This window comes from Teleopsis dalmanni, chromosome 2 (genome assembly GCF_002237135.1).
Source record: "Teleopsis dalmanni isolate 2A chromosome 2, ASM223713v2, whole genome shotgun sequence".
In the NCBI taxonomy this organism is placed as follows: domain Eukaryota; kingdom Metazoa; phylum Arthropoda; class Insecta; order Diptera; family Diopsidae; genus Teleopsis; species Teleopsis dalmanni.
In genome coordinates, this window is record NC_051847.1 from 172,262,567 (window position 1) to 172,280,157 (window position 17,591).

Consider the following 17,591-nt stretch of genomic DNA (forward strand, 5'->3'; position numbering starts at 1 on the left):
TTATATTTTTATTTTTTAGGTTGAAACAAAAACCTTTCCCTGCCCATCGTAGCCGCCGGGCGGTTACAGCTAAGAAACAACGTATTTGGGACTACGGTGTGATACCTTACGAAATAGATAATATCTTCAGTGGTTCGCATAAAGCACTTTTCAAACAGGCTATGCGGCATTGGGAAAACTTTACTTGCATTAAATTTATTGAACGCGATCCAAAAGTGCATCCCAATTATATCTTTTTTACAATTAAAAATTGTGGGTGAGTAATGAAGCATAGGAGCCTATATTAATTTTAAGTTTTAACCATAAATTATGATTTTCTAATAAATGCAGCTGTTGTTCATTTGTTGGCAAGCGTGGCAATGGTCGGCAGGATATTTCAATTGGGCGAAATTGCGAACGATTTGGAATTGTAGTACACGAGCTGGGACATGTGATAGGATTTTGGCATGAACACACACGCACTGACCGCGACAAACATATTATTATTAACAAAGCTAATATAATGAAAGGACAAGAGTACAATTTCGATGTATTGTCGCCAGAGGATGTTGATTCACTTGGCTTGCCTTATGATTATAATTCAATAATGCACTACGCAAAGAATACTTTTTCAAAGAGCGTCTATTTGGACACAATACAACCCATCAGAGTCGCAGATTTGGCACGCATAGAAATCGGTCAACGTGTACGTTTGAGCAAAGGCGATATAGCTCAAGCGAATTTGTTGTATAAATGTGCGACGTGCGGACGAACCTATCAAGATAATTCTGGGCAAATAATTGCTCCACATTATCATATTGTGGATGAACGTGTGAGAGCGGGTGGTGGTAATGATGACAATATAAGCAATGGACTTAGTATTTACGATGAAGGTAGTGGAGATGACTATGAAAATAATTTTGATAAATCATTGGAACAATGTGAGTGGCGCATAACAGCGACGAATGGAGAGCGCATAGTTTTGCAGATACATCACCTAGTAAGCATAATTTATATAAAAAATTAAATCGATAGCTTTTATATATATACTGTTACTGTTATATAATTATATACTGTTTTTGTATTATTCTTATCAATTATTATCAATACGAACCTATTATCACGAATAACTGTTGTAGTTGTGGTTCAGACATGAAAGACTCACACCCCTTATAATGGTGTGAGTCTGTCGGAGTTATGGGTAATAAAATGTCAAACAAAAGACTTTTTTTCAATCTAGACTATCTCTTCCTCAAATTTCTCTCCAATATTCACAGTACGGGTTATATTGCCCATTTTATCAAAACGACATATTGATTTCTCTATTCGAACTAAACTTAGCTATTTCAATTTTTAGATCTCTAATATGCTTAAACACTTTTTCCTTAATATTATAATTCTAATACTATTTAGAGCCCATATGAGCTAGTATCTACCTACCTTATCCAATATTTAGCAAGTGGATTTCAGCTCTGCGCGGAAAAACTAACATTTTAAATAATAATAATTTTTAATTTTAGTTTAATCTAGATTAAGTTCTAGATTTTGTTAATTTGTTTTGTGATTTTGTTAAAATAAATTTAAAATTTTTTTAATTTGATTAATTTTTATGAAGTCCAGAAAGTGACGAAAGTAAAATGATTTTAAGTAAATGCGTAAAGGTTAAGTTCTTTTTACACAAATACAAAAAGTGTTTAAATGCAGCATGAAAGCGCTTTATTGAAAGTTTTTTAAACCACAATAATTGTGTTATATTCAGCTGGCTGCTTATCGTAGTGAGCAATCATATAGAATTTTTATCCATGGACTATAAAAGTACCATAGTAAATATAATTTTGTTCTCTGTTATCATGAATAGGAAGGAGTATGTATATTTGATTATGTTTGGTTTTTTTATATTTGCTTAGTGTTTTTTATGTTAATTATTTGTAGTGTTTCCCTTCCTTGTATAAGATTTGATTACAATATTTTTACAGATTTTTTAAATAAATTTTATATAAATATTTTATCACATAATTTAAAGGATTTATTAAGTACCACAAATTGTGAAACGGATTATTTAGAAGTACGTGACGGTTACTGGTATAAATCACCAGTACTTAAGAGAATCTGTGGGAATGTGACGTCGGAAACAATTAAAAGTGACTCCAGTCGTATGCTTATTAGTTACGTTAATCATAATGCCTTCAAAGGATATCGAGGATTTACCGCTGATTTTGAGGGTAAGTTATTTCGATTAATCTCTTATGGAGAAAAGTAAACATAATATAAATTCAAGCTGATACATTTTATCACACTTTGTCCGCCCATAACTGTAATGAATGTCCTGAAGAGATGCCATAAAATACATTTAAGCATAAATGAATGTGAAAAGTGTCACTATTGAGCAGGACATTCGAAAAACTATTAAAATACTATCAGAAACCACTAAATTCTGTTAGCAGCACATGAAAATGACCAACTGAAATTTATAACCAGGAAGGAAGGCTAGCCCATTGTCCAAAAAAAAAATTCGGTTAAAATAAATAAAATGTCATGCAAATAAACAAAAATTCATATGCACTACATTCTGTTAGTTTGTCTGTTTGTCTGTTTGTCTGCCTGACTGTCTACCAGTTCGGTACCATTACACTTCAGATTAGCCAAAGCTGAGCAAGCATAAAAAACTTTTCTGCATGGAAATTTTTTTTAAATTTTCCTCCAATTGTTGACAAAAAGGGTGCAAATTAAAATGCAACGAGTGTGAACAATCACATGAAAATCAAAGTTTCGCATAAGCGAGTATGAATAAGGATAACTTGAAGCACATATATCTGCATCAACAATAATTTTCTTATATACCATATGAGTATGAGAATATAACAAAAAGTGCTGATTTCTGAAAATATATATTCCTCACATTAAACGTTTCGGAAGGATACTCATATTTGTGGGCTTACAACGACAATAACTGCTACAATTGATTTACTACCAAAAGTTATTTCCACACAGTTGGTATAGATTAAATGGGAAACCTATTTATGTAATTTGTGTGGATATGCAATAAGTGACACTCTTCATCATCGTTTTAGTATTATTAGTATTAAAAATGTGAAATAGAAAAAATGCAGAGACTAAATGATGTGGAAGGAAGAAATGACTGAAAATTTTATTCAAACTTTTTGAACTGACTTTTTTGATAGAAAAATTGAAAGGCATAATTAAGATTCTTTCACTAAATTATGATTTCTATAAAATGTTAATGAAATAAATTCGGTTGTTTCGTCATAAAGACAATTTAGGATAAGAGTATATTTACGTGGGAGTCCATATGCTTCAGCAGGCATTAAGTAGACAGAAGTCCAGAGTAATTAACGTGATAACCTGTCGTGAAGACTTAACACCAAGGTGTTCTTAACACAATCCAAGATAATGCTCAGATAAACAAACCTTTGGAATTCCTTTGGTCTATCTAACACCTCTGCTGATCTTTATGTCACAGCACTCGGTCGTAAAATGTAACTTAAATTCGAATGAGTGTAAATAAATACAATCATTCACGCGAGTTCTGACTCCCGTAGTATCAGATTTACACCACCGGTTGGGTGCCGGAGGTGAATTTCACTCACTACCATTTACATTTCAAACAGTATCGATTATATTGCACCCCCTTTTCTGCGGGGGTGCATTAAGAACATAGTAAGTAAGTAAGTAAAAAGTTAATTAATTCTTCAATTGTTTTGAGTGTTAAGTAATTGTTTTGTCTTTGTCTCAATATGGACAAGCCTCATCAATTGATTAGCAATATTAAACTATTATACAGAGGTTAACTAGAAATATTAATTATAGCCATCGGTACTAAATACACAAATATTTCATTCCTCATGACACACATGAAGATTTTTGCTTAAAATTATTATAATAATTAATGAAATTAATAATTAAATATCTTATCCTTCTCGCAGTAATCTGTGGCGGCGATGTATACCTCGATAAAGAATCAGTTCGTATTGATTCGCCTAACTATCCACTGGAATATTTCCCAGACAAGGAGTGCATATGGCGAATAAGAGTTTCTGACAATCATCAAGTTGCACTTAAATTTCAATCATTCGAATTGGAAAAGCGTGATAATTGCATTTATGATTACGTGGAAATACGGGATGGCAATGATTCGGATGCAGAATTAATTGGTATCTACTGTGGTTACACGTTACCGCCAAATATTAAGTGAGTACAGTACATTTAGAAGCGTTCACACACTGAGGCAATAAAATGGGGACACATTGTTATTGCCTCATTTTGCTGGCCAAATTATAGCATTTATTTATTTATTGTACTTTATTGTCCTTGCAGGACCAATTCAAATCAAATGTATGTGAAATTTGTGTCCGATGGCTCAGTACAGAAGGTTGGTTTTTCGGCGCTGTTCATGCAGGAAGTCGATGAATGTAAATTTACTTATCATGGCTGTGAGCACGAATGTATCAATACACTGGGGAGCTATCAGTGCGGCTGCTTTGCCGGATATGAGCTACAAGCAGATGGCAAATCTTGTGAAGGTTAGTTTTTCTTTCTGTTTTTATTGTCATTTTTGTAGTTGATATGTGTTTAATTATCCAACAACTGTGGCAAACATTTAACGCCAACTCAAAATATTTTTTTTTCTTATATAGATGCTTGCGGTGGTATTGTCGATGCAAGCACACCCAATGGTACACTTTACTCGCCGTCATACCCAGACGTTTATCCAATATCTAAGGAGTGTATTTGGGAGGTTGTGGCGCCCGCAAATCATGCAGTTTTTCTCAATTTTACCCATTTCGATTTGGAAGGCTCAAAATATCAATACTCAGAATGCAACTACGATTATTTGGTGGCCTATTCCAAATTACATGACAATCGTTTAAAGAAAATTGGTATTTTTTGTGGCCATGAATTGCCGCCGATACTCAACTCGGAACAGAATATTTTACGACTAGAATTTTATTCCGATAAGTCATTGCAACATACAGGATTTGAAGCAAAAATTAGTATTGGTAAGTTTGATTGATAGTATTGGAGTAGTTGTAGAAACGGCAGAAGTTAGAAAAACAGCGTTTGATTTTTTTTTGTTATTTTATTTATGTATTTTTGTTTTTATCTATAAAAGATTTGAATGAGTGCAACATAAATAACGGAGGTTGTCAGCATCATTGCCGCAATACATTCGGGTCCTATATTTGCAGTTGCAGAAACGGCTACACCCTACATGAAGATCATCACAACTGCACCGAAACAAAGTGCAAATATGAAATAACGAATTCGTATGGAGTCATACGTAGTCCAAACTATCCACACAATTATTCGCGTAATACCTATTGCTTTTGGCATTTTCACACCGTTTTAGGCCATCGAGTTCAATTGACTTTTCACGATTTTGAAATAGAAAACCATCAGGTGAGTTAAGAATAGGCACTCAGCCAGGAGGGCTTGAGAGGCTGAAGAAGCAATGAATCGAATGACTAAATTAATACATATGTATATTTATATATATTTATTATTAATACATTATAATTGTTTAATAAGATAAAAATTGATTTTTAAATTCCCTCCCCTCCTAAAGTAAACTTCTGCTTACGGACCTGGTTAAGAATATAGTTTTTTTTTTAAATGAATGAGCATTATATTTTAATATTCCCATAGGAATGTATCTATGACTATGTTGCTATACACGATGGAAAGTCAGAGAATAGTTCCACACTTGGCATCTATTGTGGGGGCAGAGAACCATATGCTGTACTAGCTTCTACCAATGATATGTTTATGGTGCTGCGCACTGATGCAGGCTTACAGTTACGTGGTTTTATGGCTACATATTCTACAGGTATTTTCAAAATTCTATGCCAAACATACACTTTGACTACATAAAGCTTATTGTTTCTAATTATTAGAATGTGGAGGTTACTTACGTGCCATAAATCGCACTCAAATATTTTACTCTCATCCGCGCTTCGATATTCGTCCTTATAAACGAAATATGTACTGTATCTGGCGCATACAAGCTGATCCTGAGAGCAGCGTTAAAATAAAATTTTTGCAATTTGATATCGAATACTCCGATCGTTGTGATTATGATTTCGTTGAGATCACTGAAGAATCGAGTTACGAAAGCAATACAAACCATGGACGATATTGCGGTAGAAAGGTATTTATACCGAAGTCGACATTAGGAATATGTATGAATTAAAATATTATAAAAAATAATTTCTTTTTTGAAGATGCCGCCAACAGTTATTTCATATTCGGATACGATGCTCATTCGATTTCAAACAGATGAAAGCACATCACTTAAAGGATTTGAAGTATCATTTTCGGCAGTTGAACCGCCTGATGATGACATTGGTGATGATTTTGACACTGTCACGCCATTCCCTGGTTACATGAAGAACAAGTATTATAGTGCAGATACTTCCAATGATTACGAGGATTACATGGAACGAAACCGCAAAGACTTCTTATCAACAAAATTGTTTTAGCTCAACTTTTTTTTTTACAAAAAAAGGGATATCGCTCTTGCCAAATACTTGCTATTTTTTTAAGTTATTGCTCATTAAAATTATGTCTGTATAATTTTAATTGATGCTGTGTAAATTTGCTCCTTTTTGTTATTTGTGTATTTTGTAAATACTTTATTTAACATATATAAATTAGTAAATAAGTATATTTATATAAAATAAACTATAAATTTTTACTGTTGAAATAAAAATATGATTCTCAATTTTATTTCTATGAAATAATTTAAGCCTGTGCATTCACCTTTTCGTTATCCAATACAAAAACCTTAAAACGTATGCAGTACATGTAAAACTGTATGAATATAAATGTAACCATATTCAAACTGTTTATTTTTTCGAAATTAACTATTATTTTTCGTAGAACATTTCAAAACTACAATTAAATTATCATTAATACAAAATTAAAATACATAACCGTATTTACTTGAGACCTTATACGGGGTTTACATTACGAACTTTGCTAAAGTTGATTTAGTGTTTACATTAGGCTTTTTCTTTTGTAAACATATCACAAAAGAACAACTGCTTATTTCAACAATAACATATGCAACAACAATACTTATTTAGGTTGATTTATTTAGTTCAACTTTTTTGAAATCGTTTAACTAATAAACAGCTGAAATCGTATGGTTGCCAAGACTAAAAATTCGTCTATTGTGAACGATGTTTGGAAGTACGCACGATATTTCTAGTTAACTGTCAACGAATGATTTCGTTAATTATTCGTATTTCGTGTCGTCATTGTTCGTAACGAATACGTTATTTTTTCTATTTATTATTTTACTGTTAAAAGGCATGAAAATTCATATTTATTCACAATCATGTAAAAAATATATATATACTTACTAATAATTGCAAAGAATTATTATTCATTATCGAAATTTTAACTTTAAATTTTATTATTCGTTTTGCGAAATGCTTTTTCTTTTGTAAGTATGTCACAAAAGAACGAAAATATACTGTTAACAATTATTATAAGATAATATAATAATAAATTATACAGTAATACAGCCTCTATGAGTTTTTTCCAGCTAATTATTTTTGGAAAGTGAGCATACCTACATTTTCTTTCGAAATTAGGTACAACCAAAGAGTACCAAAACATTGTAAAAATACGAAATTGGCAATACTTATGTGAGACTCTGCATAACATGCATTTTCGGAATAGCATAAAAGTGCGAATTTTGCCGTGCCTGAGATACTCTGTTTAACATGGTCCTAACTATAATATTTTTTAAATAAAATTTATATGTCAAAACCATTACATATCAAATATAAATTTTTATTTTAATATATTTTTTTATATTTTTAATATTATGTTAATATATTTTATAATTGCATTGTCTCTTAAAATGTGAAGCATACGGAAAACTTATATAGCGACATAAATAATTACTGCGCTTGATTGCACATCTGGCATCTCTAATTTGTTCAGACTTCGAATTTTCGAATAGTGCAAAGCAAATACAAATTGGCCTAACGGATTTAAATTCATAACAGCTTGGCGCGGCTTTGTTCGGCATACTTTGGTGTGTGTTTGTGTTGACTTTTGTTGTTAAGATTTTGATTTCTGTTTTATCCCGCTTTAAAATAATATTTCATTAATATTTAAATAAAGTAAAGAATAATATATAACAAAAAATGAGTGCTTTCGAGGTTCGTTATATTAATATCTTATAAAGTACGGTAATAAATAATTATAATTTAGGTAAAAGTTACTCCAACCCGAAATAAAAATAAAAAGCCTCCTGAGGGGAAGGAACCGACAAATGTGATAATGGCTCCATTTTCAGCAAAATCAATTGTACAATTTGAAGACGTTCCAGTTACGAAAACTGCTAAACGCATTTTAAAAATCATCAATACAGCAGATGAAGATATAGAAGTAAGATTTTTTTTTTATACAAAAACCATAAACCATATTACCTATTTAAATTGATAATTGCAAAACTGTATATTTTCGCTGGAAAATGCACAGTGTGCAATGGTGCCGTATCTGAATGTAACACAGAAGGTCACTGCGAGCACTGATAAAACACCAGAGCAGTTTGCCTGTGTTATGTGCTGCCTTTCTGGGTGAATTTACTTTTTTAGAATGTTTTTGTGTTGCTTGGTTGCAATCACTTTATTTACACCATATTTTCAATCTCAATTTATTTTTAAGTACAAAAATTAAAGACATTCAAAAATATCAGCAAATATGCAAAATGGAATGATGGAAATTCCATATGGCGTTTTCTTTTCAGAATTGCGCCTCGACTTTGTGTGTACAAGGGCTGTTCTACGTTTAAATGTGCGTTCCCAAGTTGCAATGCCTCATTGAATGAAGTTAAATTTTCTTAGATTATGTGAAGATATTTTATTTAATTTTATACTAATATATTTAGATTTTTGTTATAATGGATAAAAATTTTTGTCTGTTTCTTCTTTAAGAAATCCGCCAAGGCAACATATTTTTTTTTCATTATTTTCCTTAATACCCAGTTAGTTTTAATGCTTATGTTAGCTTATAACTGTTACCTTAATGATTAAGTTAGACCTATTTGTCTGTTGTATTATTACAATAAAAATTATGCCTATATTGAAATACCCTTAAATTCAGGTTAAAGTAACTAAAATGGTTAATCCTGCCCACGGCATCTCTATTGATTGGAACGAGAATGTTGTACCAGCGCAAAGTGAGCTAATAATGGAAATGATTTGGAATCCAACGTTAGAAGTAGCATGTACAGAAACATTACAATTAACAGATAATAGAAATTTTCGGAAAGATATAATGATAATACTAAAAACAAAAACAGCATTAAAGGTACTTATACGAATAATTAATTTATAATAATTTAATATATGAATTAATAATTTAATAAATTTTCGTTTAGACTACACGCAAATTTCCTACAGTATCATCAAATCGTACAAGTTATACGAAGACATTACGTCTGAAATCTCCAACAGGCATCAATAAACAGAAAAAATCTCTAACAGCAAGTTCACAACAACAAAAACGAAGTACCAGTACTAGAGAAGTGCTTAGGCCGAAATGGTTGAATACCATCCCGCAATCTTCCGTTCAAGCACAGCGAATAAAATCTACCAAGAATAATACATCTCCGTTGATTGAACATAACAATTATATAAAAGATGTTTGTGTTAATAATATATCGCCTGTTATTGTTGGTTCTGATACATACAAAGAAAATATAAGTCCTTTAACCCCAGGGAATGTTATGAATTTAATTGATGATATTAAATTTACTCCTATCATTACTCAAACTTTATCAAATTCAAATATTAAGTCATATAATCTGGCTTTGCTTCCAACACCAGTGAATAGAGGTAGTAGCGAAAATATTGAATGCTCAAATATACGTCCCCGACGACTTTCAACTGATCTAGTTGATGACGATGAAGTTTTTAAAATTAAAATACCAGATATAAAAATTGATTTGCTTCCAACAGAAGAGAAGCAACCATCTGTAAGCCTTATTAATAATAAAACATTTAATGTTAAGCATAGAGAAAATTCTGCATATGGAGAATCTGTGGAGTTAACTCAAGAAGAAATGCAATTTAATACTTTAGTAACCTTAAATAAAACAACAACAATCAGTTCATCGCCTATGGGTCGTCCTTTAGATATGATCACAGAAGAAGCAACACCAGTGTCAAGTATAAATGATTTGCAGAAACCCTCTACTAATACCATACAGAACACAGAAAAATTGAAACGTGACATTAAACTAGTGGGAGCTCCGTTGCGTAAACATTCAGAATCTATGACGGATCTTTTAAAAAAAAAACCTCAAGCAAAATTTGGAACACAAGGATCTTTACCAAATCTGAATGAAATGGAAACAATACGTTCAATTGAACAAAATAGATATTTTTATCAAAATGCGCAATATAACAACAATGGCATGTCTGTCATATATGAACACAATACTGTTTCGGTTGGTGTACTTGATGAGTCTGAATCACCTTTAGAGTCTTCTACCCCAAATTGCAGTCAAATAAGTCTTGTGTCGAATGGTGATCTTTTATTTAATCAAAATGAAATTTTAGCGCAATCCAGTCGTTTTAATATAAATGAAGTGGGCTTAAGATCCAATAAGAAAATTATGACTTATTCCAAAGCTAAAAAGCCACTCAATATCAAAACTTCTATAAAAAATAATGTTAAGCCACATAAGAATGAAGAGCCACTTAATGAAAATAAAAGAAAAAGCAATGAGTTATCATTTTCTGATTCACCCACTGAATCAAATACGAGTCTAAGTATAATAAAGTCAAGTAAGTATTCTTTTCTGTGTGATACATTTTTAAATATTTATTTTAATTCTTTTCTATATTAAATTTAATTTAGGTTATGCAGTAATATCACCACCCAAGCGTATGCGCGTTGATTCTTCACCTTTTCAACGCCCATCCACCACATACACTTCCATCACTTCACGTCACAAAAATTGGTCACAAGCACCAGAAAGAAAAATGCGGCTTTCAACTACTTTATCTTTAGTTAAAAAACCGATTACGCCTAGAAAAATTAAAGAGAAACCTATAGTTAAATTATATGATACTGAACTGTATCTGCAACAGTGCATAAATCCAGATCCATTTGCAGCATCAACAACAACTGACCCGTTCTTAGCTTCTACAATGTATTTAGATGAATATGCAATCGAAAAACATTTGCAAGATTTCAAGAAGTGGCTTAATGCTTTGGTTTCTTTACCAGCAGATCTTAATGTGGATCGCGATACTAAAATTGATGTTGGTAAACTTTTTAGTGAAGTACGAAATAAGGAACTTATCATAGCACCAACTAAAGAGGAGCAATCTGCAAATTATTTAACTAAATTTCGATTGGAGTCACTTAGAAATGCCGCAGTTAAATTATACTTTAGTAACGAAATGCGTGTTCCATGCTCTAATGTTGCAGTACATATAAATAAAAATGACATACGGATACGCAGTGATCGAAATTTGCATTTAGATGTGGTAATGCAACGTTACATATTAGAACTCTTGCTTTGTTTTAATCCATTATGGCTAAGATTGGGTTTAGAAGTGGTTTTCGGAGAAACAATACATCTTCATTCGAATAGTGACATAGTAGGACTAAGTACATTCATATTAAATCGGTAAGATATATTATTAAATCTTGTTAAATGATAAATTGATTGTGTGGTTACATTTTTGACACTGTTTACATGGAACATATTTGCACACATTGAAATTAATATTTATAATTCTTTTGTATATGGTACAAGTGATGGCTTAATTCCTTATTATTATCAGTATTACTAATTATTTAAATTAGAAATCTTTAGAAAACTTTGTGCATGGAGGGTTGTTTGTGATTGCCTTTATCTTGATAATTTTTATATAAATTTATTTTTAGGACACCTAATAGAAATGAGTGTATGTAAATTAAATAATGATGGTTTCAAGAACGGCCGAGTGTACCTCTTGGAGCCGCTTATCAATTTCAATGACAAAGTACGTTAAATAATGGTCTGTAGCGCGTATTGACGTTTTTTTTATTCAACTTAAATGAATGCCCCTTTTTTTGTGGCATGTTTTCGGTTAAAGTTGTATATTGTTAGTATATAGCAGGTTCGTTCCATCTGCGTCATTTTTTTGTTTAATGAAGAAAACTGGGATATCCAGTTAAGTTATTATGATAAAATTAGGAAAAGTATCGCTGTCTGTGACTAGGACATGAGCTTTTCAATGTCTTGCAATATTAATATAACCAAGTATCCAAATCAGTTGTATGTTGCATGTTTCACTCATCTCATTTATAGAATGAGACTGAGTTTGAACTGGTCATGGTTAGACCTTATAATGGCGATCTGCATCATTTTTTCTTCTTGCAATAAATTAAATATAGAAAAGTAGTATTAATTATATTATATAAATTATATTGTTTTTTTTGTGCCTTATTAGATTGTTTCGAGACAAATATAAGGAGCAACAGTTTTCCAAAGCCTACAGCCTTTCAGATGAGTACGCAGATTATATCAAAAAACACACACTACGTAAAATGCTATTTCTATTGCTATTCCTGGATAAAGCTAAAACTAAACGTATCATTAAGCATAATCCGTGCTTATTCGTGAAAAAATCGCCACACAAGGAAACTAAAGAGATATTACTTCGATTCGCCTCTGAGCTTTTAGCAAATATAGGTGACATAACACGTGACCTTAAACGTCACGGCTACGTGTTACAGCACAAACAAAGCTATTTGGATGAATTCGATTATGCATTTAATAACATCGCCATAGACTTAAGAGATGGTGTTCGTCTTACACGCGTTATGGAGATAATATTACTGCGAGATGACATGACTAAACAGTTGCGTGTACCTGCCATATCACGGCTACAACGTGTCTTTAATGTGAATCTTGCGCTGCGTGCATTAAACGAAGCTAAATTTGAGCTTAAAGGTGATATATCAGCAACTGATATAGTAGATGGTCATCGTGAAAAAACGCTATCGTTGTTATGGCAAATTATATACAAGTTTAGATCACCTAAATTCCATGGTGCAGCCAGTGTTTTACAGAAATGGTGGAGAAACATATGGCTACGAGTGAACATACAGCGACGTATACAACATAAAATAAAATTAAAGCGTGAAGTAGCAGCAACAAAAATTCAATCCTTCTTCCGTGGTCACATTTCGCGTAAATATGTTAGGATCTATAAAGATGAGCGTGTGAAAGCTGCTACACTAATTCAAAAACACATACGTGGTATTCTGTCACGAAAACATATTTTCAAAATGGTATGCTCTGCAATTTATATTCAACGTTGGTATCGAGCAAATATTGAGGGTTTGACTTGTCGACGGCGGTACCAAGCGTTAAGGACCAGCACAATTATAATACAACGTCGGTATAGACAACGTTTAGTTGCAAAAAAACTGTTGGAATTTGCTAAAGCAGAGAAATTACGATACCTCGAAGAAAGAGAACTGGCAGCTCAACATATACAAAGTTATTGGCGTGCTTATCGTATTGGAGCAAATATAAGGAAAACATTTTTATTACAACGTAAAAGTGCTATTATAGTTCAAAGAAAATTTCGGGCAATAAAAGCAAATCGAATTCAGCGTTCATCTTATCTGCAATTAAGGGATGCTGCCCTTACCGTACAAAGAAGATATCGTGCAAAGAAACTAATGTTATTACATCGAAAGCGATATTTGCTACTACAGAAAAGTGCCTGTATTGTACAGGAACGATATCGCGCTCGTATGCTCATGATGCGTGAAAGGAAGCAGTTTTTGCTAATGAAACAAAGTGCACTTGTCATACAACGCAAACTTCGCGCTACGTTCTTAAAGCGACGCGTATGTGCGCACTACATTTCACTTCAATACTATACCACAGTCCTGCAGCAAAAGTTTCGCTGTAAAAAATTAATGCTTAAGCAAAGAGCAGAATATCAAGAATTGCGGTTAGCCACCATTTTTGTGCAGCGTAAATTCCGTGCAAACCATAAAATGCGACTGCAACGTGCTGCTTACGTAGAAAAATTGCAAGCCGTCCGAACGATACAGCAAAGATTTCGAGCATATAAAAACATGCGTTATTGGCGGGCCAAGTATCGGGGTGTCAGAGAAGCTACAATCTGCATACAGCAATATGTACGTTCCTACCAACAAACGAAACGGGAAAGAGACTTTTTCTTGAAACAAAAGCGTGGAGCAGTACTGTTCCAAAAACATTATAGATCATTGCAAAACATGCGGAAAGTGCGTAATGACTTTCTGCAACTCAAAACAATTACGCTTAATATGCAGAGAAGATATCGTGCCAAGTTAATGATGCGCAAAGAGAAGCAAATTTACGATCATAAACGTGCACTTATAGTCTATATACAACAACGTTATAGAGCAAAGTTACTGGGTCGTAAAACTCGAGAAGAGTACCAGCGAACACGTAATTCTCTTGTCAACCTGCAAAGACATGTCCGTGCTACATTACTTATGCGTCAATTGCGAACACAATACCTTGAAAAGCGCGGTAAAATAATTCTTATTCAGCGCTATTATCGCAACTATCAAACAATGAATAAAGTGCGAACATCATATAGACTACAGCGTGCTGCAGTTATTAAAATTCAAACCTGGTACCGTTCCATACTTTTGATGCAAACTCAAAGAAGTGTATATTTGCGAACACGAAGCAATATAATAATGATTCAACAAAAGTGGCATGCCACAATAAAAGCACGTTTAGTGCGTCAGGAATACTTAGAAACATTGCAAAAAGTGACTCTCCTGCAACGAAAAATTCGTGCCACATTAGCCATGAGCAAGGCCCGGCAAGCATATCAAAAGCAGAGAACAGCTGCAATAACTCTACAGAATCGATATCGAGCGAGACTTATTATGCTAAAGATGCGAAGTCAATATTTGTTAATAAGGACACTAGTCATTTATATACAGCAAAAATATCGTGGGTATTTAATAACGCGTCATACTCGCTCTGAATATCTTAAGCTAAAGGAAGTAACTATACATCTACAGCAAAAATTCCGTGGACAGAAGTTGATGCAAGAGGAGCGTATACGTTTTGTTAATTTAAGGAAATCTACATTAGAGTTTCAGGCAAATGCACGTGGTTTCCTAGCACGCACCCGTTTTCAAGCACTATTGACACCTGAAATGATTGAATTAATGCGTCAGAAGAAAGCTGTTAAAATCATACAAAAATATTGGCGTGGCTATAATATACGTAAACGTTTCCACAATGTACGTATATTAGCCATACGCAGGAATATAAAACTGCTGAAGGACGCGTCTAAAACGTTTCAATCGATACGGTGGAAAGTGCAGGACTCCGTGCGTGTCCTAAGCTCACGATTCTGTGTATCAGAGAGCTTACACGTATTGAGTCGTTTAGGTATAAATTTCTTATATTATGTTAGAAAGTATTTAATAAATATATTATTTGTAATAATCAGATCGTATATCGCGAACGGTGCCACACCTCTTAATGTCACAATCCGATTTTATATCAAACTTTTGTTATGGCACAATGGCGCAAGCAATACGTTCTGAAGTAGACAAGCAGATCATTGAATATTCCAGTAGAATTATTTTAAATTTGGCGCGCTACAATAGCACAACCGCAAATACTTTCCAGGAAGGTGGTTTAGTGACTATTGCACAGATGTTACTACGATGGTGTGATAAGGACTGCGAAATTTTCAATACATTATGTACGCTTATTTGGATTTTTAGTCATTGCCCTAGGAAGAGAGAAGTACTTATATTATTTAATAAATTATAATCAATATGAATATATAATGCATATATACTTTTTTTTAGATAATATATAAGTTTATGACAAGTGCTAATTCGGTGTTTTTGTTAAGGGAAACTAGAAAGTTGGTAGCTCGAAAGGAAAAAATGAAACAAAATATACGTAAAACAAATAATCCACGCTGTCCACAAAATAAAATTTTCTCCAGTCGTGCTTTACCTAGTTTAGAACCAGATTATGGGGTGATTTGCAATAAGCCCTATATATTTATTTCGTCAGTGTATGCCTTTGAAACAGTGCTCTATAAGTTAGGTATTAATATTATTTAGTATAAGCTTTCTTATTATCCAATTGTTCTAACTATATTCGTTTGTTTTCAAATTGTATTATATGTTTCCTTTTATATATCTGTAACATAAGCGTTATTTATTTTATTAATGAAATGATTTCAACAAATCTACATATTTTATTTTTATACGACTAACTAATTCCTTCATTTAGATTAATATTAGTATTCATAAATAATTGATAACATAAGCTCTCTAAATTACATTATATTGAGATTTATATTTGAGGTTTTAAATTAATATCTCTAAAGCAGCTTTTTAGTATACCCAAATTTAAAACATAATTTATAGACTGCATTACATAAATCTTTCAAAATTCTGAATTTTAAGTAAAGTCTTGTTTTATTTTACACTATGGACGTCGTTTTTTTTTAAGTATTAAGTAGATAATTAATGTCATAATATATATATTTTATCTTTTAAATGCGAATATTGTGTATTGCAAATAATAAAATATGTAAAAAGTTTCTTTTTTAATTAAAAAAAATAAAAATAAAATTAATTTTGAATAAATGATATATGTTACCAATATTTTTTAATTGAAATAAACATTACATTAATTGAAGTATTATAAAATCTAAAACTATTTCTTATCTGTATTGCAAAGTTTTATTTACACGCCAAAAACATGGTTCTATATTGAAGATTAATTACTTTTGGCAGATATATAATCTAAAAAGAAATTAAAAATTTATTTGTTCTGTACAAATATATTTGTATTTATTTATTTATTTTTAAACATGGTATATGTTTTGCATAAATTGTTTGTAGATATTGCATAGATAGTGCAATCCAGGTAGAACAAGAAAACATTGATGCCTCAGGCACAGCATTTCAATATTTCATCTGGTGTAATTATCTAAAATAATGTCAATCTATTGATTTAACGAACGAACACGTTTGCAAATAGATAAAACTTCGTACTAAGTAAGCAGTTGAGCTTTAAAATAGAGAGCCAATAAAGCCGTCTCTCTATCAACAAATAAGAAATATTGATATGTAAAAGCGATATGAACATTATTAAGCATATTAAATTCAATGAGTTTACTAACTTAATATTAAAATTCGAATGCTTGAATGTGGTATTTGGTATCACTTGGTATCTTCGGTGGTAAGAACAAGTGACAAATAGCCTGCAACTCTTAACTAGTTGGTAGTTGCAGCAGCCATCCAAGTTTAGCATTAACTTCGTTTACCTGAAGTGATGAGGACTTATGTCATAATTGATGTGAATTAAACTAAATTTAAATTAATATTAGGAGTATTTTCATCTTTCAGTTCTTCAGGATATTAAATGTAATTAAACTAATAAATATAAATTTATTTTATACAACTATATTTTGTGGCCAAGTCATTGATAGTTTGTATTCGAACTTGATCTGTCGAAAGTTTCAAAATGAGAATTGTACTCATTTGATTAGTCTGCGAAAAAATTACCGACCAATTTT

General features: G+C 32.1%; 2 protein-coding genes across 2 annotated transcripts; both read left to right on the forward strand.

The window, feature by feature from the left end:
• The first annotated feature begins 117 nt into the window (after positions 1 to 117).
• Positions 118 to 6,532, forward strand: LOC119685817 (dorsal-ventral patterning protein tolloid). The gene is made up of 10 exons (XM_038100200.1): positions 118 to 256; positions 331 to 979; positions 2,003 to 2,201; positions 3,924 to 4,188; positions 4,315 to 4,520; positions 4,635 to 4,997; positions 5,111 to 5,397; positions 5,644 to 5,824; positions 5,892 to 6,145; positions 6,219 to 6,532. Exons 1-10 carry the CDS (start codon positions 162 to 164, stop codon positions 6,474 to 6,476), a joined length of 2,757 nt encoding a protein of 918 aa, XP_037956128.1. The 5' UTR covers positions 118 to 161; the 3' UTR covers positions 6,477 to 6,532.
• Positions 6,533 to 7,829: 1,297 nt separating this feature from the next.
• LOC119673919 (protein abnormal spindle) lies at positions 7,830 to 16,437 on the forward strand. Its single transcript, XM_038085035.1, has 8 exons — positions 7,830 to 8,171; positions 8,224 to 8,400; positions 9,118 to 9,324; positions 9,395 to 10,805; positions 10,879 to 11,656; positions 12,465 to 15,433; positions 15,495 to 15,796; positions 15,862 to 16,437. Exons 1-8 carry the CDS (start codon positions 8,157 to 8,159, stop codon positions 16,123 to 16,125), a joined length of 6,123 nt encoding a protein of 2,040 aa, XP_037940963.1. The 5' UTR covers positions 7,830 to 8,156; the 3' UTR covers positions 16,126 to 16,437.
• The last annotated feature ends 1,154 nt before the right edge of the window (positions 16,438 to 17,591 follow it).

Coding starts and splice junctions, on each gene's coding strand:
- LOC119685817 (XM_038100200.1), top strand. CDS start 162: ATGCGGCATTGGGAAAACTTTACTTGCATTAAATTTATTGAACGCGAT. Junction 980..2,002: donor TTTTGCAGATACATCACCTA/GTAAGCATAATT, acceptor CATAATTTAAAG/GATTTATTAAGTACCACAAA. Junction 6,146..6,218: donor GACGATATTGCGGTAGAAAG/GTATTTATACCG, acceptor TCTTTTTTGAAG/ATGCCGCCAACAGTTATTTC.
- LOC119673919 (XM_038085035.1), top strand. Junction 8,401..9,117: donor CAGCAGATGAAGATATAGAA/GTAAGATTTTTT, acceptor CCTTAAATTCAG/GTTAAAGTAACTAAAATGGT. Junction 15,434..15,494: donor ACACGTATTGAGTCGTTTAG/GTATAAATTTCT, acceptor TGTAATAATCAG/ATCGTATATCGCGAACGGTG.